The sequence below is a fragment of the Platalea leucorodia genome (assembly GCF_965183815.1).
Source record: "Platalea leucorodia genome assembly, chromosome: 1".
Lineage (NCBI taxonomy): Eukaryota > Metazoa > Chordata > Aves > Pelecaniformes > Threskiornithidae > Platalea > Platalea leucorodia.
The window spans coordinates 1,278,998-1,304,412 of record NC_138823.1 but is presented as its reverse complement, the minus strand read 5'-3'; the positions used below and the strand labels follow the sequence as shown (position 1 = coordinate 1,304,412).

Sequence of the window (25,415 nt, the reverse complement as noted above, 5' to 3'; positions counted from 1 at the left end):
AATACAGTGTTGAGTGTTGGGCCCCTGACTACAAGAAAGACACTGAGGTGCTGGAGGGTGTCCAAAGAAGGGCAACGAAGCTGCTGGAGGGTCTGGAGCACAAGTCTGGTGAGGAGCAGCTGAGGGAGCTGGGGTTGTTTAGTTTGGCGAAGAGGAGGCTGAGGGGAGACCTTGTCGCTCTCTACAACGGCCTGAAAGGAGGCTGTAGCGAGGTGGGGGTCAGTCTCTTCTCCCAAGTAACAAGTGATGGGACAAGAGGAAATGAGCTCAAATTGTGCCAGGGGAGCTTTAGATGTGCCGGTCTATGTTGTTGTTGTTGCTGGGGGCCATGCTTGCTAAGAGAGGTCTTGCAGCCCCTTTCCATCCCTCCCGCTGCCTGTTGAGCCCTGGCTTTGTGCTGAGTGAGGTTGGAAGAGCATTGGGAGAAGAAAGGAAGTGGAGGCATCTTCAGGCTGGGCTGCAGAAGCACTTTATTGAGAGGAAAAAGAGAGAAAAGGCAGGAGCAGCAAGTGGAAGGGAGCTGCTCTGAGGTGCAAGTAGGCTGACCATCAGCCGAGGTCCTTGGCTTGCAGTTGATTTTGCTGACCATCAGCCGAGGTCCTTGGCTTGCAGTTGATTTTGCCAGAGCAGCAATATCTTCCTTCCCTACGGTGACAGCAGCCCACCGGAGGTTCCTGGTGGTCTTTGGCTTGTGAGAACGTAGTTGTAGCAGAGAGTAGTGGACGTAGCAGAAGAGACAGTGCCAAGAAGGAAGAGGGAGAAGAGGAGGAGGTACACGGGCCATGTTTGCAGGCAGGCCAGGCTGGCCCTTTCCCTGCTCCTTGCTTGGGGCCTTGAGAGGAGGAGCCATGGACGGCAGGTCAGCCTGCCAGCAGCGGCCGGGAGGTGTGTCCTCAATCCATGCTGTGGCTTCCAGGGAGTGGGTGGTTGTTGTCAGGGGTGGTGGTGAGGGCCCTTAGCAGGGGTAGCAGCCTCTTGCGCCGCTGAAGCAGCCCAGGCCTCCAAAGCCGTAGCCAAGGCCAAAGCCCCCAGAGACAGGCACTCCCTGGGAGCTGAGGACGTTGCCCACGGCAGCCGATGCGGAGGATCCGACGGCGGTGTTCTGGGGGAAGGAGCTGAGGATGGGTCCTGGCAGGGTGACCACGACGGTGGAAGGCTGGATGACGACGCGGGAGTCCTCGCACTGCCTGACACAGGGCTCGTTGCAGCTGTTAGCCAGCGGGGTGGGTCCGCAGGGGCGGCAGAGGTCGTAGCAGGCCATGGGTGTGGTGTGGAGGGGCCCTGGAAGAGAGGGTGTTGAGCAGGCGGAGGGGCGTGGGGGTGCGAGGGGCGGTGTTGCAGGAGGGCGAGGGAGCGGGGAGGCCTGGTGTGGGGCTGTGGGGAGCGTGGGGGTGGGGAGGCGTCAGCGCTGCTGACGCTGGGGTCAGAGCGTGGTGGAAGAGAGGGGCCAGGTGGGTCAGGAGAAGGAGGGGAAGGGGGTTGAGGCTCACCTTGTTGAGCGCGGAGGAGAAGGCGTCAGGAGAAGTGTGTGAGGGAGAGAGGTCCTGAGCCGGCTTTTATGCTGGTGTGCGAGGGGCGGGACAGCCTTTGCGCATGACAGCATTTTGCAGCAAGCAGCTGTTGCATGCCAGAGCCATGTAAGTAATGAGGTGGGGTGTGTTTTCCTTCCCGCAATTGTCCAATTTCATGTTTTCCTCTTGAGGCCATGTCCATCTGACCCTGGTGGCAGCTTTGAACTGTGAGCATTAGAGGCCAAAGGCTTGGTGTTGATGGTGCATGTCAGGATGGGCAGAGGACACGAACAAAGGATAGGAGAGGTGGGGTGTCATCAGTGAGGTCATCCCGTGGCACTGGTGTGGTGTGGTTTGTGGGTGCATTGTGAAGATGGGGCCCCCTGTGGTTTTGGGCCTGGCAGGCTGGTCTGGGCTTTGGTGGTGTGCTGGGCATAAAGCGCTTCCCCTTCCATTGCATTGGTTCAGTCCTTGCCTAGTTTCCAGCTCGCTAAGGCTGTTTATAGTCCTGGCCTTTTCCCCACTGGGTGTGCTCTGTGGGTGTCTTGGTTCCCCTCTTGCTTGTAAGGCTGTAGGTGGGAGAAAGGAGGCTGCGTGTTTGGGCTTGTGCCCCCTTGGTGCCGTCCCTGGGGGTGGCAGTGCAGGCAGGCAGAGGAGGGCTGCTTGTGAGAGCAGGGTGTTGTCCTGGCAGTCCTGGTTCAGGGTTCGCAAGCCCTGTGATGTGGGGATCCTTGCCACGCTCCCCAAAGGCTTTTGTTTGTCCCTGCATATTGATCCCCTTAGCTGTGGCCAGTATGTTTTCAGCCTGGGCTCTGGTGTGATGTCTCCAAAGAACAGCAAGGATGCTGATGAAGGATCTAGAGAACAAGGCTTCTAAGGGGTGGCTGAGGGAACTCGGGGCGTTTAGTTTGCAGAAAAAGAAGGCTGAAGGGAAACCCTATTGATCTCTAGTATTGCCTGAATGGAAGTTGTAAGAAGGCGGCTTTCTGTATCTCATCCCTAGTAACAAGTGATCGGACAAGAGGAATCACCCTCACATTGCACCAGGGGACGTTTGGATTCTATATGAGGAACCATGGAACAACCTGCAAACACTCAACGTGACTCACTTGGGGGAGGCCTTGCCATTCATCCACCCTTCGGCATGCAGCCACCACCACCAGGGCCTCCCCTCTGCAGCCACGTGCTGCGTGCTCGACTCCAGCTCCCCTCCGCAAGCTCCAAATCCTCTTTCAGCCCGTCAGGCACTGTGCAGAGAAATGGCCTCACCCCTCGGCACTCACCCCAAAACAACAATCCAAAGGCCCTGGCTCACCACCTCCCCTGCCTGCCCCCTCCACTCCCCCTCTGCCTCTCGACACACTCACGGGCTCTCCAGAAACTCACCTGCCCTTGCAGTCTGACCCACATCAGACCTTAGTCACACCAGAGCCCAGGCTCCAAACACGCCATCCACAGTTAAAGGGAGTGCTCCGGAGGGGCCAACACAATCCTTTGGGGAGCCCGGCAGGGCTCCCCACATCACAGTGCTTGCGAAATCTAAACCAGGGCTGCCAGCACAACGGCCTGCTCTCACAAACGGCCCTTATCTACCTGCTTGCATTGCCAACCCCAGTGGGGCACAAGCCCAAACAGGCAGCGTCCTTTCTCCCACCTACAACCTTACAAGCAAGAGGGAAAACAACCCAACCACAGAGCACACTCAACGGGAAAGGCCAGGCCTAAAAATGGGCTTAGGGACCTAGTGGTAAGGCAGGGATGGATGGAACATGATGAAAGGGGCAGCTCCTCACTCCCAGCACACCACCAAAGCCCAGACCAGCCTGCCAGGGTTGCAAGGAAATGGGGCCCCCTCCTCACAACGCACCCGCAAACCACACCACACCAGTGCCATGGGATGACCTCAGCGACGACTCCTGACATCTACTATGCTTTATTCCAGTCTCCTGACACGCACCATCAACACCAAGCCTTTGGCCTCTAATACTCTCACTTAAAAGCTGCCGCCAGGGTCAGATGGACACGGCCTCAAGAGGAGGACATGAAATTGGACAATTGCGGGAAGGAAAACACACCCCACCTCATTACTTACATGGCTCTGGCATGCAACAGCTGCTTGCTGCAAAATGCTGTCATGCGCAAAGGCTGTCCCGCCCCTCGCACACCACCATAAAAGCCAGCCCAGCGCCTCTCTCCCTCACACACTTCTCCTCACGCCTTCTCCTCCGCGCTCAACAAGGTGAGCCTCAACCCCCTTCCCCTCCTTCTCCTGACCCACCTGGCCCCTCTCTTCCACCACGCTCTGACCCCAGCGTCAGCAGCGCTGACGCCTCCCCACCCCCACGCTCCCCACAGCCCCACACCAGGCCTCCCAGCTCCCTCGCCCTCCTGCAGCACCGCCCCTCGCACCCCCACGCCCCTCCGCCTGCTCAACACCCTCTCTTCCAGGGCCCCTCCACACCACACCCATGGCCTGCTACGACAGCTGCCGCCCCTGCGGACCCACCCCGCTGGCTAACAGCTGCAACGAGCCCTGTGTCAGGCAGTGCGAGGACTCCCGCGTCGTCATCCAGCCTTCCACCGTCGTGGTCACCCTGCCAGGACCCATCCTCAGCTCCTTCCCCCAGAGCACCGCCGTCGGATCCTCCGCATCGGCTGCCGTGGGCAACGTCCTCAGCTCCCAGGGAGTGCCCGTCTCCGGGGGCTTTGGCCTTGGCCTCGGCTACGGCTCTGGCTTTGGAGGCCTGGGCTGCTTCAGCGGCAGAAGAGGCTGCTACCCCTGCTAAGGGCCCTCACCACCACCCCTGACAACAACCACCCACTCCCTGGAAGCCACAGCATGGATTGAGGACGCACCTCCCAGCCACTGCTGGCACGTGCACCTGCCATCGACGGCTCCTCCTCTCAAGGCACCAAGCAAGGAAGCACGGAAGGGGCCAGCCTGGGCTGCCTGCAAACATGGCCCGTGTACCTCCTCCTCCTCTCCTCTGTAGTACCTCCTCTACGTGCACTTCTGGCACGTGGGCCCACCAAACATGGCTCCTCTTCTCAAGGCATAAAGCAAGTACCTTCTCACAAGCCAAAGACCACGGGGGACCTCCAGTGTGCTGCTCCCACCGCAGGGCAGCAAGACCTCGGTGCGCTTGCAAAATCTAGTGCATGCAAGGGATTTTGGCTGATGCTCGCCCTCACACCGGCTCCCTTCGACTTGCTGCTCCTGCCTTTTCACTCTTTTTTTCCTCTCAATAAAATTCTCCTGCATCCCAGCCTGAGACGCCTCCTCTTTCAGTCTTTGCCCAAGGCTCTTCCAATTTCACCTGGCAGAAAGCCATGCTCAACTTGCCATCAGGGTGGGGGGAAAAGGGTAATAAGATTTCTCCTAGGAAGAGGTCACCACAACTACCACTAGACACAGAGACTGGCTCCCCGTGCCAGCACACACTCGACTAACTCTTCCCCAGCATGACTCCCCGGTACTGCCAGGAAAGAGAATCACAGAGGCATTTAGTTGGGCAGGAACATCTGGAGAGCAGGTGCTTCAACCCCCCTACTCAAGCAGGGCCAGCTAGAGCAGGTTGTCCAGGACCACAGCCAGTCGGGGTTTCAGTATCTCCCAGGACGGAGCCTCCACCACCTCTTCTGCCCTTTGACCACCCTCACACTGAAAAAGCCTGGCCTTCCTTGCCCGTGGAGTTCCATCTCTTGTCACTTGTGCCCATGGCCTCTTGTCCTGGTAGGAAGCACTACTCAGAAGAACCAGGCTCCCTCGACTTCATTCCCTGCCATCAGGGATTTAGACACATTTACGACAGCCCCCCTGCGCATTATCGTCTCCTGGCTAAACACTCCCAGCTCTCTCTCTCGCTTTATGCCTCGAGAAGACAAGCCATGGCAGAACTTCGGATTCATTGATCAGGGGATGGCCTATTTGTCCCCAGGTCTACTGACATCCAATGGGATTCACCTTTCTCAGAAAGGGAAAAGCGTTTTTCCCCAGGAGCCAGCAGGGCTGATTGATAGAGCTTTAAACTGGTTTGGGAGGGGGAAAGGGACAATACCTTCCCAAGGCAGCGATGAGCAATGGGATTGCCCGCCAAAGGTCGAGGAGCTGCGTGCTAGTGAGATTCCTCAGGCTGCTCCACCAGGCAACGGGCACAATGAAGCACACTTGAAGTGTTCTTACACAAATGCACGCAGCCTGAGGAAGAAGCAAGACAAGGCAGTGGCCTTGGCCCAGTCCCGGAGATACGATGCCATAGGCATAAGCGAAGCCTGGTGGGATGAGTCCTGGGACTGGTATGCCATGCTGGATGGCTACAGGCTCTTCAGGAGGGATAGGCAGGGCAGGCGAGGTGGCGGGGTGACGTTGAATGTAGTGGAGGGGCTGGAATGCATGGATCTAGCAGCTGGCGATGGCACCGTTGAGAGCCTCTGGGTAAGGATTCAGGGACAGACAAATAAAGCGGATGTTGCTGTGCGAGTCTGCTACAGGCCACCCAAGCAGGATGATGACACGGATGAGTTCTTCTTTAAGGAACTAAGGGATGCTTCCAAGTCGTCTGCCCTTGTCCTTCTGGGGGACTTCAACTTGCCAGATGTCAACTGGGAATATCACACAGCTGGTACAAGCAGGTCCAGAAGATTCCTAAAGCATCTGGATGATACCTTCTTGGTACAAGTACGAAGAGAACGGACCAGGAAAGGTGCAAACCTGTGCAGGATTTGCTGCTCCAGTTGGATCCTGGAAGCTGGCAAATGTTGACCCAATCTTCAAGAAGGGCAACGGGGATGACCCTGGGAACTACAGCCCTGTCAGTCTCACCTCTGGGCCTGGCAAAGTCATGGAGAAGATCATTCTGGGAGTTATTGAGAAACACCTGAAAGACAACGCAGTCATTGGTCCCAGCCAGCACGGCTTCACGAGGGGAAAGTCCTGCTTGACAAACTTGATTTCCTTCTATGACAAGGTTACCCACCGAGCTGACCAAGGGAAGCCAGTCGATGTAATCTTTTTGGACTTCAGTAAAGCCTTCCATACTGTCTCTCCCAGTATCCTCCTGGACAAAATGTCTAGCATACAGCTGGATTAACACATAATGCAATGGGTGTGCAATTGGCTGACGGGTCGGGCTCAAAGGGTTATAGGAAATGGGGTTACATCGGGCTGGCGACCCGTCACCAGCGGGGTTCCGCAGGGATCCATCTTGGGGCCAGTGCCCTTCAATATCTTCATAAATGACTTGGATACGGGACTGGAAGGTTTGTTATCAAAGTTTGCCAATGACACAAAACTGGGAGGAGCCGTTGACACTCTCAAGGGCAGAGAGGCCCTGCAGAGGGATCTGGACAAACGAGAGAGCTGGGCAATCACCAACCCTATGAAGTTTCACAAGGGCACGTGCCAGATTTTGCACCTGGGACAGGGCAACCCTGGGTGTACCTACAGACTGGGGAACGAGAGGCTGGAGAGCAGCCCCGCGGAGAGGGATCGGGGGGTTCTGGTCAACGGCAAGTTGAACACGAGCCAACAGTGTGCCCTGGCAGCCACGAGGGCCAACCGTGTCCTGGGGTGCATCAAGCACTGTACTGCCAGCCGGTTGAGGGAGGTGATTGTCCCGCTCTCCTCTGCACTGGTGCGGCCTCATCTCGAGTGCTGTGTGCACTTTTGGGCCCCACAGTACAAAAAGGATACGAAGCTCCTAGAGATTGCCCAGAGGAGAGCCCCAAAGATGGTGAAGGGTTTAGAGGGGAAGCCGCACGAGGAGTGGCTGAAGTCACTTGGTCTGTTCAGCCTGGAGGAGAGGAGACTGACGGGAGACCTCATCGCTGTCTACAGCTTCCTCACGAGGGAAGGAGGAGGGGCAGGCGCTGATCTCTTCTCCCTGGTGACCAACGATAGGACCCGAGGGAACGGCAGGAAGATCTGGCAGGGGAGGTTTGGGTTGGGCATTAGGAAAAGGTTCTTCACCCAGAGGGGAGTGGAGCACTGGAACAAGCTCCCCCGTGAGGTCGTCAGGGCGCCAAGCCTGACAACATCCAAGAAGTATTTGGACAATGCCCTCAGAGGTATGGTGTGATTTTGGGGGTTGCCCTATGCAGGGACAGGAGCTGGACTCAATGATCCTTGTGGGTCCCTTCCAACTCAGGACATTCTAGGATTCTATGAATAATGCAGGCTGGCACCTGGGGGGATTCCAGAATGTGACACAAGCCCATCACAGGATCAAATAAAGGCTTTAACACGACAACGCTCCCATGAGCAGGCATCTGACCAAATTTCCCCGTGCCAGCACACACTCGACTAACTCTTCCCCCGCATGACTCTCCGGTACTGCCAGGAAAGAGAATCACAGAAGCCTTTAGTTGGGCAGGAACATCTGAAGAGCGGGTGCTTCAACCCCCCTACTCAAGCAGGGAAATCCAGAGCAGGTTGTCTGGGACCATGTCCAGTCGGGTTTTCAGTATCTCCCAGGATGGAGACTCCACCACCTCTTCCACTCTTTGAAAAAGCTTTGCCTTCCTTGCCCATGCAATTCCATCGCTTTTCACTTGTGCCCATGGCCACTTGGCCTGCCACCGATCACGAGCCTCTGGGCCCAGCCCTTCAGCCACTTTGCAGTCCACCTCACTGGCCACTTATACAACCCATACTTTCTCGGCTTCTCTAGGAGCGTGGAATGGGAGACAGTGACAAAGGCTTCATCCAAGTAGAGCTCAACAACAGCCACTGCTCTCCCCTTGTCCGACATCCAGTTGCTTACATCCGGAAGACACAGAGGTTGGTCAAGCATGATTTCTCCTTCGTAAATCCACACCAACCACTCCCCAGCACCTTCTTGACTTCCTAGTCCTGGTAGGGCTTCCCGGGAGGATTTTCTCAAATGTCTTCCCCTGATCTTCTTCAAGAGAGGAGGCCAAGGAGCTCTCTTCCAGTCTTCAGGAACTGCCCACACACACCATGACCCTTCCAAGTTAATGGAGAGTGGCCTCCCAAGGACATCAGACAGCTCCCTCAGCATTCGTGGCTACCACCAGTCAAGCCCCGTGCTCTTGCGTACATCCAGTCGCAAAGCACTCCTTCCTGCCACCCTTCATCTTCCTCAGCAACAACCACTGCTCGCCTGACAAACGGCCTGACAAACACTCACCTCGGCTCACTTGGGGCAGGCCTTGCCATTCATCCACCCTTCGGCATGCAGCCACCACCACCAGGGCCTCCCCTCTGCAGCCACGTGCTGCATGCTCGCCTCCAGCTCCCCTCCGCAAGCTCCAAATCCTCTTTCAGCCCGTCAGGCACTGTGCAGAGAAATGGCCTCACCCCTCAGCACTCACCCCAAAACAACACCCCAAAGGCCCTGGCTCACCACCTCCCCTGCCTGCCACCTCCACTCCCCCTCTGCCTCTCAACACACTCACGGGCTCTCCAGAAACTCCCCTGCCCTTGCAGGGTGCCCCATATCCAATCAGAGAGTCATGGAGCTTGGAAAAGACCCTTAACAGTAGCGAGTCCAACCGTGAAACAAACACTGCCATGTCCACTGCTAAACCATGTCCCTGATTGACACATCTACACGTCTTTTAGATACCTCCCAGGATGGGGACTCTTCCCTGGGCAGCCTGGTCCTGTGCTTGATAACACTTCTCATGAAGAAATTGTTCCTAATACCCAATCCAAACCTCCCCTGGCACATCTTGAGGCCGTTTCCTCTTCTCCTATCACTTCTTACTAGGGATGAGAGACCAACACCCACCTCGTTACATCCTCCTTTCAGGTAGTTGTAGACATGGACAAGATCTCCCCTCAGCCTTCTTTTTCTGCAAACTAAACACTCCCAGTTCCTGCAACCACTCATTGTAAATCTTCTTCTCTAGATCCTTCACCAGCTGCCTTGCTCTTCTTTGGACGCATCACGCCGCAGCGTAAGCATCGCGTCACGCAACAGCCCAGCCTGCAAACGTGCTGGCCACAGCTAAGGGGAGCGCTATGGAGGGGCCAACACAAGCCTTTGGAGAGCGTGGCAGGGATCCTAACATCACAGGGCTTGCGAACTCTGAACTAGGGCTGCCAGGACAACGGCCTGCTCTCAGAAGCAGCCCTCCTCTGCTGCCTGCACTGCCAGCCCTGGGGACGGCACCAAGGGGGCACAAGCCCAAACACGCAGGCTCCATTCTCCCACCTACAGCCTTACAAGCAAGAGGGGCACTGAGACACAAAAGAGCACACCCAACAGGAAAGGCCAGGCCTAAAATCGGGCTTAGCCACCTGGCAGCAAGACAAGGACTGACACAACGCAATGGAAGTGGCAGCGCCTCACGCCTGGCACACCACCAAAGCCCAGACCAGCCTGCCAGGGCTGCGAGGAAATGAGGCCCCCTCTTCACAACGCACCCGCAAACCACACCACACCAGTGCCATGGGATGACCTCACTGATGACACCTCACTTTTCCTAGGCTTTGGTCGTGTCCTCTGCCCATCCTGACACGCACCATCAACACCAAGCCTTTGGCCTCTAATACTCTCACTTAAAAGCTGCCGCCAGGGTCAGATGGACATGGCCTCAAGAAAAGGACATGAAATTGGACAATTGCGGGAAGGAAAACACACCCCACCTCATTACTTACATGGCTCTGGCATGCAACAGCTGCTTGCTGCAAAATGCTGTCATGCGCAAAGGCTGTCCCGCCCCTCGCACACCACCATAAAAGCCGGCTCAGCGCCTCTCTCCCTCACACACTTCTCCTGACGCCTTCTCCTCCGCGCTCAACAAGGTGAGCCTCAACCCCCTTCCCCTCCTTCTCCTGACCCACCTGGCCCCTCTCTTCCACCACGCTCTGACCCCAGCCTCAGCAGCGCTGACGCCTCCCCACCCCCACGCTCCCCACAGCCCCACACCAGGCCTCCCCGCTCCCTCGCCCTCCTGCAACACCGCCCCTCACACCCCCACGCCCCTCCGCCTGCTCAACACCCTCTCTTCCAGGGCCCCTCCACACCACACCCATGGCCTGCTACGACAGCTGCCGCCCCTGCGGACCCACCCCGCTGGCTAACAGCTGCAACGAGCCCTGTGTCAGGCAGTGCGAGGACTCCCGCGTCGTCATCCAGCCTTCCACCGTCGTGGTCACCCTGCCAGGACCCATCCTCAGCTCCTTCCCCCAGAACACCGCCGTCGGATCCTCCGCATCGGCTGCCGTGGGCAACGTCCTCAGCTCCCAGGGAGTGCCTGTCTCTGGGGGCTTTGGCCTTGGCTACGGCTTCGGAGGCCTGGGCTGCTTCAGCGGCAGAAGAGGCTGCTACCCCTGCTAAGGGCCCTCACCACCACCCCTGACAACAACCACCCACTCCCTGGAAGCCACAGCATGGATTGAGGACGCACCTCCCAGCCATTGCTGGCACATGGCCTCACCAAGCATGGCTCCTCCTCTCAAGGCATAAAGCAAGTACCTTCTCACAAGCCAAAGACCACGGGGGGCCTCCAGTGTGCTGCTCCCACCGCAGGGCAGCAAGACCTCGGTGCGCTTGCAAAATCTAGTGCATGCAAGGGACTTTGGCTGATGCTCGCCCTCACACGGTTCCCTTCCACTTGCTGCTTCTGCCTTTTTGCTCTTTTTTTCCTCTCAATAAATTCTCCTGCATCCCAGCCTGACATGCCTCCTCTTCCTTTCTTCTCCCAACCTCACTCAGCACCAAGCCAGGGCTCAACAGGACAGCGGGGTGGGTCAAAAAGGGGCTACCAGACCTCTCGTCACAAGTATGGCCCCAGCAACACCACCCACTGGCACCCAGAGGGCTTCCAAGCCATCACACAAACCCTTCACTTGCCCAAAGAAAGCCTTGCATATGTTAATGCACTTCTACCCATGCCTCTGATGCAAGCTCCCCATGGCAGCACACACTTGACCAACTCTCTTCCCCAGCACAACTCTCTGCCCATAACAGCAAGCAGAATCACAGCAAACAGAATCAGTGAGTGCGCAAGGAATCTCTGGAGATTGGCTACTTCAACCCAACCTGCTCAAGCAGGGTCAGCTCGAGCAGGCTGTCCACGACCACGGCCAGTCAGGGTTTCAATATAGCCAGGGATGGAGACTCCAAGACTTCTCTGCACAGACGGTTCCACTCTTTGACCACCCTCACGCTGAAAAAGCCTTGCCTTCCCTTCCAAGGAAATGGCACGTCTTCTCTGCTTTCTCCATCCACCCTTCCCCTGGCCATGGCTACCCATGAGAAGAGCCTGACTCCCCTGGCCTCTTTCCTTCCCATCTGGGATTTACAAACATTGATGACCTCTCCCCTGTGCAGCCTTGGCTCCTGGCTCAAAACCCTCCCAGCTCGCTCAGCTTCTCCTCATAGGAAGGATGCTCCAGTCCCCTCAACATCTTGGTGGCCCTGCACGGCACTCACTCCACTAAGGCCATGTCCTTCTTCCACTGGGAAGCCCTCAGCTGGACACAGCACTCCACACGGGGCCTCACCAGCACAGAAGACAGAGCAAGATCGCCTCCCCCGACCCGCTGGCAATGCTCGACCCAACGCTGCTGTGGAGATTCCTGGTCTCTTTTGCCACAAGGCTGCATTGCTGCCTCGGAGTCAGCTTATCCTCCACAAGAACCTCAAAGTCAAACAACAGTGGCTCCAGACACCCACAGAGCACACCCAGCGGGAAAGGCCAGGCCTGAGGACAGGCTTAGTGATCAGGAAGCAAAGCAGCAATGCCCTTGAAGCCATGGCATGGATTGAGGACGCACCTTCCAGCCGTTGCAGGCACATGCACCTGCCGTGCACAGCTCCTCCTCTCAAGGCCCCAAGCAAGGAGCAGGGAAGGGGCCAGCCTGGGCTGCCTGCAAACATGGCCCGTGTACCTTCTCCTCTTCTCCCTCTTCCTTATTGGCACTGCCTCGTCTCCGACGCCCACTGCTCTCTGCTGCAACTACGTTCTCGCAAGCCAGAGACCACGGGGGACCTCCAGTGTGCCGCTCCCACTGCAGGAAAGGAAGATCTTGAGGCTCTGGCTAGAGCTATCTCACACAAGGGACCACGGCTGATGGTCACCCCACTTGCACCTCAGACCACCTCCCTTCCTCTTGCTGCTCCTGCCTTTTCTCTCTTTTTCCTCTCAATAAAGTGCTTCTCCATCCCAGCCTGAAGATGCCTCCACTTCCTTTCTTCTCCCAACGCTCTTCCAGCCTCACTCAGCACAAAGCCAGGGCTCAACAGGCAAGCGGGATGGGTGGAAAGGGGCTGCAAGACCTCTCTTAGCAAGTATGGCCCCAGCAACAACAACAACAAGCACATGGGGACATCAAGCCCGTGACACAAGCCCAAAACTTACTCAAACAAAGGCTTGGACATGCTAATGCGCTTCTGCCCATGTCTCTGACGCCAGCTTCCCTTGGCAGCACGCCCTTAGAAGCATCGATTTATTTAGGTTGGAAAAGACCCTTAAGATCACTGAGTGCAACCATTAACCAACACTGCCAAGTCCACCACAAAACCATGTCCCTGAGCACCACATTACACGTGTTGTAGATACCTCTCAGGATGGGGACACAACCACTTCCCTGTTCCAGTGCTTGATAACCCTTTCTGTGAAGAAATTATTTCTAATACCCAATCTAAACCTCCCCTGGCACATCTTGAAGGCCATTTCCTCTTCTATCACTTATTACTAGGGATGAGAGACTGACACCCACCTCCTTACATCCTCCTTTCAGGGGATTGTAGAGAGCGAGAAGGTCATCCTTCAGCCTTCTTTTTCTGCAAGTTAAAATCCCCAGTTCCCTCAACCTCTCCACAGATCCTTCACCAGCTGCCCTGCTCTTCTCTGCACAAATTATGCCACAGCCCAGCCTGCAAACGTGCCGACCACAGCTAAGGGGAGCGCTACGGAGGGGCCAACACAAGCCTTTGGGGAGCCTGCCAGGGCTCCCGAACTCTGAACCAGGGCTACCGGGACAACAGCGTGCCCTCAAAAGCAGCCCTCCTCTGCCTGCTTGCACTGCCACCCCCAGGGACGGCACCAAGGGGGCACAAGCCCAAAAACGCAGCCTCCTTTCTCCCACCTACAACCTTACAAGCAAGAGGGGCACCAAGGCAACCACAGAGCACAGCCAACAGGAAAGGCCAGGACTAAAAATGGCCTTAGGGACCTGGCAGCAAGGCAAGGACTGACCCAATGCAATGGAAGGGGCAGCCCCTCAAGCCCGGCACAGCTGCAAAGCCCAGACCAGCTCATTAGGGCCATAAGGAAAAGGGGCCCCCTCTTCACAATGCACCCGCAAACCACACCACACCAGTGCCACGCGATGACCTCACTGACGACACCCCACGCCTCCTATCCTTTACACATGTCCTCTGCCCGTCCTGACACACACCATCAACACCAAACCTTTGGCCTCTAATGCTCACAGTTCAAAGCTGCCGCCAGGGTCAGATGGACACGGCCTCAAGAGGAAAACATGAAATTGGACAATTGCGGGAAGGAAAACACACCCCACCTCATTACTTACATGGCTCTGGCATGCAACAGCTGCTTGCTGCAAAATGCTGTCATGCGCAAAGGCTGTCCCGCCCCTCGCACACCAGCATAAAAGCCGGCTCAGGACCTCTCTCCCTCACACACTTCTCCTGACGCCTTCTCCTCCACGCTCAACAAGGTGAGCCTCAACCCCCTTCCCTTCCTTCTCCTGACCCACCTGGCCCCTCTCTTCCACCACGCTCTGACCCCAGCCTCAGCAGCGCTGACGCCTCCCCACCCCCACGCTCCCCACTGCCCCACACCAGGCCTCCCCGCTCCCTCGCCCTCCTGCAACACCGCCCCTCGCACCCCCACGCCCCTCCGCCTGCTCAACACCCTCTCTTCCAGGGCCCCTCCACACCACACCCATGGCCTGCTACGACAGCTGCCGCCCCTGCGGACCCACCCCGCTGGCTAACAGCTGCAACGAGCCCTGTGTCAGGCAGTGCGAGGACTCCCGCGTCGTCATCCAGCCTCCCGCCGTGCTGGTCACCCTGCCAGGACCCATCCTCAGCTCCTTCCCCCAGAGCACCGCTGTCGGATCCTCCGCATCGGCTGCCGTGGGCAACGTCCTGAGCTCCCAGGGAGTGCCCGTCTCCGGGGGCTTTGGCCTCGGCTACGGCTATGGCTTCGGAGGCCTGGGCTGCTTCAGCGGCAGAAGAGGCTGCTACCCCTGCTAAGGGCCCTCACCACCACCCCTGACAACAACCACCCACTCCCTGGAAGCCACAGCATGGATTGAGGACGCACCCCCCGGCCACTGCTGGCACGTGCACCTGCCGTCCATGGCTCCTCCTCTCAAGGCACCAAGCAAGGAAGCAGGGAAGGGGCCAGCCTGGGCTGCCTGCAAACATGGCCCATGTACCTCCTCCTCTTCTCCCTCTTCCTTCCTTGCATCACCCCTTCTCCTATGCCCACTACTCTCTGCTGCAATTTCTCTCTGACAAGCCAAAGACCACCAGGAACCTCCAGTGGGCTGCTCCCACCGTAGGGAAGGAAGATCTCTGTGCTCTCGCAAAATCTACTGCAAGCAGCGGACCTCGGCTGATTGTCGCCCTCCTTGAACCTCAGACCACCTCCCTTCCACTTGCTGCTCCTGCCTTTTCTCTCTTTTTCCTCTCAATAAAGTACTTCTTCATCCCAACCTGAAGATGCCTCCACTTCCTTTCTTCTCCCAACACTCTTCCAGCCTCACTCAGCACAAAGCCAGGGCTCAACAGGCCAGCGGGATGGGTGGGAAGGGGCTGCAAGACCTCTCTTAGCAAGTATGGCCCCAGCAACAACAACAACACAGACCGGCACATGGGGACATCGCGCCCGTGACACAAGCCTGTCACTTACTCAAACGCTTGGACACACTAGTGCACTTCTGCCCATGTCTGTGACGCCAGCTTCCCTTGGCAGTACGCACTTAGAAGCATAGATTTGTTTAGGTTGGAAAAGACCCATAGAATCATAGAATCATTACGGTTGGAAAGGACCTCCGAGATGATCAAGTCCAACCGTTACCCTAACTGCCAGGTCCACCTCTAAACCATGTCCCTCAGCACCACATTCACAGGATTTTTTAAACACTCCAGGGACTGTGATTGCACCACTTCCCTGGGCAGCCTGTTCCAATGCCTAACCCCTCTCCCCGTGAAGAAATTTTTCCTAATATCTAATCTAAATCTCCCCTGGCACAACTTGAGCCCATTTCCTCTTGTTCTATCACTTGTTAGCTGGGAAAAGAGACCCACCCCCACCTGGCTCCAGCCTCCTTTCAGGCAGTTGTAGGGAGTGATAGGGTCTCCCCTCAGCCGCCTCTTTGCCAAACTAAACCACCCCAGCTCCCTCAGCTGCTCCTCACCAGACTTGTGCTCCAGACCCTTCACCAGCCTCCTTGCTCTTCTTTCGACACCCTCCAGCACCTCAGTGTCTTTCTTGTAGTCAGGGGACCAACACTCAACACAGGATTTGAGATGCAGCCTCCCCAGTGCCCAGTACAGGGGCACTAGCACCTCCCTAGTCCTACTGGCCACACTATTTCTGGTACAAGCCAGGATGCCATTGGCCCTCTTGGCCACCTGGGCACACTGCTGGCTCATAAGCAGCTGGGTATCAACCAGCCTCCCCAGGTCCTTTTCTGCCAGGCAGCTCTCCAGCCACTCTTCCCCAAGCCTGCAGCTTTGCATGGGCTTGTTGTGACCCAAGTGCAGGACGCGGCACTGAGCCTTGTTGAACCTCTTGGTCTTGGCCCATCGATCCAGCCTCTCCAGATCCCTCTGTAGACCCTTTCTGCCCTCCACCAGATCAACACTCCCACCCAACTTGGTGTCATCTGCAAACTTACTGAGGGTGCACTCAATCCCCTCATCCAGATCATCGATAAAGATATTGAGCAGATCCGGCCCCAATACTGAGCCCTGGGGAACACCACTCGTGACCGGTCACCAACTGGATTGAACTCCATTCACCACCACTCTCTGGCCTCGCCCATTCAGCCAGTTTTTTACCCAGCGCAGAGTGCACTTCCCCAAGCCGTGAGCAGCCAGCTTCTCCAGGAGAATGCTGTGGGAGACAGTGGCAAAGGCCTTACTAAAGTCCAGGTGGACAACATCCACAGCCTTCCCCTCATCCACCAAGCGGGTCACCCTGTCATAGAAGGAGATCAGGTTGGTCAAGCAGGATCTCCCCTTCATGAACCCATGCTGGCTGAGCTTGATCCCCCAATTGTCCTGCATGTGCTGCGTGATGGCACTCAAGAGGATCTGCTCCATGACCTTCCCCGGCACCAAGGTCAGGCTGACAGGCGCCCATCTGGCTATGGAGCCCATCTGGCTCCATGGACTTGTGGGCATCCAGGTGGAGGAGCAGGTCGCTGACTGTTACCTCTTCGATTACTGGGGCTTTGTTCTGCTTCCTATCTCCATCAACCAGCTCAGGGGCCTGAATACCCCGAGGATGACCAGTTTGACTATTAAAGACTGAGGCAAAGAAGGCATTAAATACCTCAGCCTTCTCCTCATCCTTTGTGGCGATGCTTCCCTCTGCATCCAACAAAGAATGGAGATAGTCCTTGGCCCTCCTTTTGTCGCTGATAGATTTGTAGAAACATTTTTTGTTATCCCTGAGTGCAGTGGCCAGTTTAAGTTCTAGCTGGGCCTTTGCCTTTCTCATTTTCTCCCTGCATAACCTCACAGCATCCCTGTAGTCTTCCTGAGTTGCCTGCCCCTTCTTCCAAAGGTGGCCAGCTCTCCTTTTTTGCCCTGAGTTCCAGACGAAGCTCTCTGTTCAGCCAGGCCGGTCTTCTTCCCTGCCTGCTCATCTTTCGGCACATGGGGACGGCCTGCTCCTGTGCATTTAAGACTTCCTTCTTGAAAAACATCCAGCCTTCCTGGACTTCTTTGCCCTTCAGGACTGCCTCCCAAGGCACTCCCTCAACCAGACTCCTAAGAAGGCCCAAGTCTGCCTTTCTGAAGTCCAGGGGAGTGGTTTTGCTGACCCCCCTCCTTACTTCTCCAACAATCGAAAACTCTATCGTTTCAAGGTCGCTGTGCCCAAGACAGACTCCCATCACCACCAGGCCTCCTCTGTTCGTAAACAGCAGGTCCAGCGGGGCACCTCCCATGCTTGGCTCGCTTACCAGATGCGTCAGGAAGTTATCTTCCACGCACTCCAGGAACCTCCTACACTGTTTCCTCTCTGCTGTGTTGTATTTCCAGCAGAGATCTGGTAAGTTGACGTCTCCCACGAGAACCAGGGCTAGCGATCGTGAGACTTCAGCCAGCCGCTTGTAGAATGCTTCATCTGATTCGTCATCTTGGTTGGGTGGTCTACAACAGACTCCCCCCACGATATCTGCCTTGTTGGCCTTCCCACTGGTCTTTACCCATAAGCCCTCAACCTTATCGTTACCTTCATTTGCTAACCTCCAGTCAACAGGGGCCTCCCTGCTTAGCCAGGACTGATGACAAATGATGGAAAGTGGCTTGGTGAGCCCTTCCGCCAGCTCCCTCGGTACCCTTGGGTGGATCCCATTCGCTCCCATAGACCTCTGTGTAGCTAAGCTGTGTAGCAGGTTGCTAACCATTGCCCCTTGCATTATGAGGGCTTCTTTCTGCTCCCCGTTGACCAACTTTCTTGTGCAGCACAGCTCTCTGCCCATCACAGCAAGCAGAATCCCAGCAAACAGAATCAGTGAATGCGCAAGGAACCTCTGGAGATCGGCTACTTCAACCCAACCTGCTCAAGCAGGGTCAGCTCGAGCAGGCTATCCACGACCACAGCCACTCAGGCTGTCAGTATCTCCAAGGATGGAGACTCCAACACCTCTCTGCACAACTGGTTCCGCTGCTTGACCACCCTCACACTGAAAAAGCCTTGCCTTCTCTTCCAAGGAAATGGCTCGTCTTTGCTTTCTCCATCCACCCTTGCCCTGGCCACGGCCACCCACGAGAAGAGCCTGACTGCCCTGGCCTCATTCCGTCGCCTCCAGGATTTAAAAACATTGATGACCTCTCCCCTCTGCGGCCTTGCCTCCTGCCTGAAAAAACCTCCCAGCTCTCTCAGCTTCTCCTCATAGGAAGGACGCTCCAGTCCCCTCAACATCTTGGTGGCCCTGCACTGCACTCACTCCACCAAGGCCATGTCCTTCTTCCACTGGGGAGCCCTCAGCTGGACACAGGACTCCACACGGGGCCTCACCAGCACAGAAGACAGAGCAAGATCGCCTCCCCTGACCCTGAAGGCAACGCTCCTCCTAGCACCGCCCTGGAGACTCCTGGCCTCTTTTGCCATGAGGATGCGTTGCTGCCTCAGAGTCAGCTTGTCCTCCACAAGAACCACAAAGTCAAACAAGAGGGGCATCAGACACCCACAGAGCACACCCAAAAGGAAAGGCCAGGCCTAAAAACGGGCTTAGCAACCTGGTAGCAAGGCAAGGACTGACCCAATGCAATGCAAGGGGCAGCCCCACATGACCTCCAAAGCCCAGACCAGCCTGCCAGGGCTGCGAGGAAATGGGGCCCCCTCTTCACAACGCACCCGCAAACCACACCACACCAGTGCCACGGGATGACCTCACTGACGACACCCCACCTCTCCTAGGCTTTGGTCGCGTCCTCTGCCCGTCCTGACACGCACCATCAACGCCAAACCTTTGGCCTCTAATACTCACAGTTCAAAGTTGCTGCCAGGGTCAGATGGACATGGCCTCAAGAGGAGGACATGAAAAGGCAGCGTTGCGGGAAGGAAAACACACCCCACCTCATTACTTACATGGCTCTGGCATGCAACAGCTGCTTGCTGCAAAATGCTGTCATGCGCAAAGGCTGTCCCGCCCCTCGCACACCAGCATAAAAGCCAGCCCAGCGCCTCTCTCCCTCACACACTTCTCCTCACGCCTTCTCCTCCGCGCTCAACAAGGTGAGCCTCAACCCCCTTCCCCTCCTTCTCCTGACCCACCTGGCCCCTCTCTTCCACCACGCTCTGACCCCAGCCTCAGCAGCGCTGACGCCTCCCCACCCCCACGCTCCCCACAGCCCCACACCAGGCCTCCCCGCTCCCTCGCCCTCCTGCAACACCGCCCCTCGCACCCCCACGCCCCTCCGCCTGCTCAACACCCTCTCTTCCAGGGCCCCTCCACACCACACCCATGGCCTGCTACGACAGCTGCCGCCCCTGCGGACCCACCCCGCTGGCTAACAGCTGCAACGAGCCCTGTGTCAGGCAGTGCGAGGACTCCCGCGTCGTCATCCAGCCTTCCACCGTCGTGGTCACCCTGCCAGGACCCATCCTCAGCTCCTTCCCCCAGAGCACCGCCGTCGGATCCTCCGCATCGGCTGCCGTGGGCAACGTCCTCAGCTCCCAGGGAGTGCCCGTCTCCGGGGGCTTTGGCCTTGGCTATGGCTTCGGAGGCCTGGGCTGCTTCAGTGGCAGAAGAGGCTGCTACCCCTGCTAAGGGCTCTCGCCACCACCCCTGACACCAATCGCTCACACTCTGGAAGCCACAGCATGGATTGAGGACGCACCTCCAGGCCATTGCTGGCACGTGAGCTCACCAAGCATGGCTCCTCCTCTCAAGGCATAAAGCAAGTACCTTCTCACAAGCCAAAGACCACGGGGGACCTCCAGTGTGCTGCTCCCACCACAGGGCAGCAAGACCTCGGTGCGCTTGCTAAATCTAGTGCATGCAAGGGGCTTTGGCTGATGCTCACCCTCACACCGGCTCCCTTCCACTTGCTGCTCCTGCCTTTTTGGTCTTTTTTTTTCTCTCAATAAATTCTCCTGCATCCCACCCTGACATGCCTCCTCTTCCTTTCTTCTCCCAACCTCCCTCAGCACAAAGCCAGGGCTCAACAGGACAGCGGGGTGGGTCAAAAAGGGGCTACCAGACCTCTCGTCACAAGTATGGCCCCAGCAACACCACCCACTGGCACCCAGAGGGCTTCCAAGCCATCACACAAACCCTTCACTTGCCCAAAGAAAGCCTTGCATACGTTAATGCACTTCTACCCATGCCTCTGATGCAAGCTCCCCATGGCAGCACACACTTGACCAACTCTCTTCCCCAGCACAACTCTCTGCCCATCACAGCAAGCAGAATCACAGCAAACAGAATCAGTGAGTGCGCAAGGAATCTCTGGAGATTGGCTACTTCAACCCAACCTGCTCAAGCAGGGTCAGCTCGAGCAGGCTGTCCACGACCATGACCAGTCAGGGTTTCAATATATCCACAGATGGAGACTCCAACACCTCTTTGGCTGCAGCTCGCCCTCACACCGGCTCCCTTCCACTTGCTGCTCCTGCCTTTTTGCTCTTTTTTCCTCTCAATAAAATTCTCCTGCATCCCAGCCTGAGACACCTCCTCTTGCACTCTTCGCCCAAGGCTCTTCCAACTTCACCTGGCAGAAAGCCATGCCTCGACTTGCCATCAGGGTGGGTGGAAAAGGGTAAGAAGATTTCTCCTAGGAAGAGGTCACCACCACTACCACTAGCCACACAGACTGGCTCTTGGGGGGCTGCCAGAATGTGACACAAGCCCATCACTGCATCAAACAAAGGCTTTGACATGACAACATTCCCCTTTGCACACCTCCGACCAAGTCTCCCCGTGCCAGCGCACACTCGACTAACTCTTCCCCAGCATGACTCCCCGGTACTGCCAGGAAAGAGAATCACAGAGGCAGTTAGTTGGGCAGGATCATCTGGAGAGCAGGTGCTTCGACCGCCCTACTCAAGCAGGGCCAGCTAGAGCACGTTGTCCTCTACCACTCTTTGAAAAAGCTTTGCCTTCCTTGCCCATGCAATTCCATTGCTTTTCACTTGTGCCCATGGCCGCTTGGCCTGCCACTGATCACGAGCCTCTGGGCCCAGCCCTTCAGCCACTTTGCAGTCCACCTCACTGGCCACTTATGCAACCCATACTTTCTCGGCTTCCCTAAGAGCATGGAAGTGGAGACAGTGACAAAGGCTTCATTCAAGTAGAACTCAACAACAACCATTGCTCTCCCCTCATCCGACATCCAGTCGCTTACACCCAGAAGACACGGAGGTAGGTCAAGCATGCTCCATGCACTGCACCATGACCCTTCCAAGCTAATGGAGAGTGGCCTCCCAAGGACATCAGACAGCTCCATCAGCATTCATGGATGCAATCTGTCAGGCCCCATGGACTTATGTACAGCCAGTCGCAAACCACTCCTTCCTACCTCCCTTCATCTTCCTCAGAAACAAGCACTGCCCGCCTGACAAACAGCCTGTAAAACACTCCCCTCGGCTCACTTGTCCCTAAGCACCACATCTACGCGTCTTTCAGATACCTCCCGGGATGGGGACTTATGCTTGATAACTGGTCCTGTGCTTGACACACACCTCGTTACATCCTCCTCTCAGGTGATTGTAGGCAGCGATAAGATCTCCCCTCAGCCTTTTTTTCTGCAAACTAAACATCCCAGTTCCTGCAACCACTCATTGTAAGTCTTCTTCTCTAGATTCTTCACCAGCTGCCTTGCTCTTCATTGGATGCATCACACCACAGCACAAGCAGTGCATCAAGCCAGAGCCCAGGCTGCACACATGCCAGCCACAGTTAAGGGGAGCGCTACGGAGAGGCCAACACAAGCCAAGACATCACAGGGCTTGCAAACTCTGAGCCCAGGCTACCTACTCTCGCAAGCAACCCTCCTCTGCCTGCCTGCACTGCCACCGCCAGGGACGGCACCACGGGGGCACAAGCCCAAACACGCAGCCTCCTTTCTCCCACCTACAACCTTACAAGCAAGAGGGGAACCAAGACACCCACAGAGCACACCCAGCGGGAAAGGCCAGGCCTAAAATCGGGCTTAGCAACCTGGCAGCAAGGCAAGGACTGACCCAATGCAATGCAAGGGGAAGCCCTTCACACCTGGCACACCTCCAAAGCCCAGACCAGCTCATTAGGGACACAAGGAAATGGGGCCCCCTCTTCACAACACACCCGCAAACCACACCACACCAGTGCCACGGGATGACCTCACTGATGACACCCCACCTCTCCTACCCTTTGGTTGTGTCCTCTGCCCGTCCTGACACGCACCATCAACACCAAATCTTTGGCCTCTAATACTCACAGTTCAAAGTTGCTGCCAGGGTCAGATGGACACGGCCTCAAGAGGAGGACATGAAAAGGCAGCGTTGCGGGAAGGAAAACACACCCCACCTCATTACTTACATGGCTCTGGCATGCAACAGCTGCTTGCTGCAAAATGCTGTCATGCGCAAAGGCTGTCCCGCCCCTCGCACACCAGCATAAAAGCCAGCCCAGCACCTCTCTCCCTCACACACTTCTCCTCACGCCTTCTCCTCCGCGCTCAACAAGGTGAGCCTCAACCCCCTTCCCCTCCTTCTCCTGACCCACCTGGCCCCTCTCTTCCACCACGCTCTGACCCCAGCCTCAGCAGCGCTGACGCCTCCCCACCCCCACGCTCCCCACAGCCCCACACCAGGCCTCCCCGCTCCCTCGCCCTCCTGCAACACCGCCCCTCGCACCCCCACGCCCCTCCGCCTGCTCAACACCCTCTCTTCCAGGGCCCCTCCACACCACACCCATGGCCTGCTACGACCTCTGCCGCCCCTGCGGACCCACCCCGCTGGCTAACAGCTGCAACGAGCCCTGTGTCAGGCAGTGCGAGGACTCCCGCGTCGTCATCCAGCCTCCCGCCGTGCTGGTCACCCTGCCAGGACCCATCCTCAGCTCCTTCCCCCAGAACACCGCCGTCGGATCCTCCGCATCGGCTGCCGTGGGCAACGTCCTCAGCTCCCAGGGAGTGCCCGTCTCCGGGGGCTTTGGCCTCGGCTACGGCTCTGGCTTTGGAGGCCTGGGCTGCTTCAGCGGCGCAAGAGGCTGCTACCCCTGCTAAGGGCCCTCCCCACCACCCCTGACAACAACCACCCACTCCCTGGAAGCCACGGCATGGATTGAGGATGAACCTCCCGGCCGCTGCTGGCACGTGCACCTGCCATCGACGGCTCCTCCTCTCAAGGCACCAAGAAAGGAAGCAGGGAAAGGGCCAGCCTGGGCTGCCTGCAAACATGGCCCGTGTACCTCCGCCTCTTCTCCCTCTTCCTTCTTGGCACTGTCTCTTCTGCTACGTCCACTACTCTCTGCTGCAACTACGTTCTCACAAGCCAAAGACCACCAGGAGCCTCCGGTGGGCTGCTGTCACCGTAGGGAAGGAAGATATTGCTGCTCTGGCAAAATCAACTGCAAGCAAAGGACCTCGGCTGATGGTCAGCAAAATCAACTGCAAGCCAAGGACCTCGGCTGATGGTCAGCCTACTTGCACCTCAGACCACCTCCCTTCCACTTGCTGCTCCTGCCTTTTCTCTCTTTTTCCTCTCAATAAAGTGCTTCTGCAGCCCAGCCTGAAGATGCCTCCACTTCCTTTCTTCTCCCAACGCTCTTCCAACCTCACCCAGCACAAAGCCAGGGCTCAAGAGGCCAGCGGGAGGGATGGAAAGGGGCTGCAAGACCTCTCTTAGCAAGCATGGCCCCCAGCAACAACAACAACATAGACCGGCACATCTAAAGCTCCCCTGGCACAATTTGAGACCATTTCCTCTTGTCCCATCACTTGTTACTTGGGAGAAGAGACTGACCCCCACCTCGCTACAGCCTCCTTTCAGGCCGTTGTAGAGAGCGACAAGGTCTCCCCTCAGCCTCCTCTTCGCCAAACTAAAGAACCCCCAGCTCCCTCAGCTGCTCCTCACCAGACTTGTGCTCCAGACCCTCCAGCAGCTTCGTTGCCCTTCTTTGGACACCCTCCAGCACCTCAGTGTCTTTCTTGTAGTCAGGGGCCCAACACTCAACACTGTATTCAAGGTGCGGCCTCACCAGTGCCAAGTTGAGGGGGACGATCACCTCCCTGGTCCTGCTGGCCACGCTATTTCTGACACAAGCCACGATGCCATTGGCCTTCTTGGCCACCTGGGCACACTGCCGGCTCATAAGCAACCGGGTATCAAGCAACACCCCCAGCTCCTTTTCCCTCGCGCACCTTTCCAGCCCCTCTTCCCCAAGCCTGCAGCGTTACATGGTGTTGTTGTGACCCAGGTGCAGGACCTGGCACTGAGCCTTGTTAAATCTCCTAGAATTGCACTCGGCCCATTGATCCAGCCTCTCCAGATCCCTCTGTAGACCCTTTCTTCCCTCCACCAGATCAACGCTCCCGCCCAGCTTGGCTTCATCTGCAAACTTACTGAGGGTGCACTTGTTCGTCTCGTCCAGATCGTTGATAAAGATATTAAACAGACCTGGCCTCAACACTCAGCCCTGGAGAACACCACTTGTCACCAGCACCAACTGGCTTTATCTCCATTCACCACACTCTTTGGGCCCAGCTATCCGGCCAGTTTTTTAACCAGCAAAGAGTACTCCCGTCCGAGCCACGAGCAGCCAGTTTCTCCAGGAGAATGCTGTGGGAAACAGTGTCAAAGGCTTTACTAAAGGCCAGGTAAAAAACATCCAAAGCCTCTCCCTCGTCTACTAAGCACGTCATCTTCTCATAGTAGTTCAGGATAGTCAAGCAGGACCTGCCTTTCATAAACCCGTGCTGGCTGGGCCTCATCACCTGGTTGTCCTGTAACTGCCGAGTGAAGGCACTCAGAATGACCTGCTCCATAACCTTCCCTGGTACCAAGGTCAGTCTGACATGCCTGTAATTCCCCGGATCCTCTTTCTGGCCCTTCATGATGAGCACCACATTTGCTAACCTCCGGTCAACAGGGACCTCCCCGCTTAGCCAGGACTGATGACAAATGATGGAAAGTGGCTTGGTGAGCCCTTCCGCCAGCGCCCTCGGTACCCTCGGGTGGATCCCATTCGCTCCCATACACCTGTCTGTGGCTAAGTGGTGTAGCAGGTCGCTA

At 56.9% G+C, this 25,415-nt stretch overlaps 6 protein-coding genes across 6 annotated transcripts; 5 read left to right on the top strand and 1 right to left on the bottom strand.

Annotated features, from left to right (window-relative positions):
• Nucleotides 1–955: 955 nt before the first annotated feature.
• Nucleotides 956–1,261, bottom strand: LOC309592518 (feather keratin-like; the record flags this gene model as incomplete). Its single annotated transcript, XM_082315967.1, has 1 exon — nucleotides 956–1,261. One exon carries the CDS (start codon nucleotides 1,259–1,261, stop codon nucleotides 956–958), a length of 306 nt encoding a protein of 101 aa, XP_082172093.1.
• A 2,718-nt stretch (nucleotides 1,262–3,979) lies between these two features.
• Nucleotides 3,980–4,297, top strand: LOC309589532 (feather keratin-like; the record flags this gene model as incomplete). Its single annotated transcript, XM_082309758.1, has 1 exon — nucleotides 3,980–4,297. The coding sequence occupies one exon, from the start codon at nucleotides 3,980–3,982 to the stop codon at nucleotides 4,295–4,297; it is 318 nt and encodes a 105-aa protein (XP_082165884.1).
• Nucleotides 4,298–10,510: 6,213 nt separating this feature from the next.
• Nucleotides 10,511–10,816, top strand: LOC309588213 (feather keratin-like; the record flags this gene model as incomplete). The annotated part of the gene is made up of 1 exon (XM_082307199.1): nucleotides 10,511–10,816. The coding sequence occupies one exon, from the start codon at nucleotides 10,511–10,513 to the stop codon at nucleotides 10,814–10,816; it is 306 nt and encodes a 101-aa protein (XP_082163325.1).
• A 3,579-nt stretch (nucleotides 10,817–14,395) lies between these two features.
• Nucleotides 14,396–14,707, top strand: LOC309597402 (feather keratin-like; the record flags this gene model as incomplete). The annotated part of the gene is made up of 1 exon (XM_082326741.1): nucleotides 14,396–14,707. The coding sequence occupies one exon, from the start codon at nucleotides 14,396–14,398 to the stop codon at nucleotides 14,705–14,707; it is 312 nt and encodes a 103-aa protein (XP_082182867.1).
• Nucleotides 14,708–19,662: 4,955 nt separating this feature from the next.
• On the top strand, nucleotides 19,663–19,968 carry LOC309591324 (feather keratin-like; the record flags this gene model as incomplete). Its single annotated transcript, XM_082313508.1, has 1 exon — nucleotides 19,663–19,968. One exon carries the CDS (start codon nucleotides 19,663–19,665, stop codon nucleotides 19,966–19,968), a length of 306 nt encoding a protein of 101 aa, XP_082169634.1.
• Nucleotides 19,969–23,095: 3,127 nt separating this feature from the next.
• Nucleotides 23,096–23,407, top strand: LOC309599020 (feather keratin-like; the record flags this gene model as incomplete). The annotated part of the gene is made up of 1 exon (XM_082330106.1): nucleotides 23,096–23,407. One exon carries the CDS (start codon nucleotides 23,096–23,098, stop codon nucleotides 23,405–23,407), a length of 312 nt encoding a protein of 103 aa, XP_082186232.1.
• Between the last annotated feature and the right edge of the window lie 2,008 nt (nucleotides 23,408–25,415).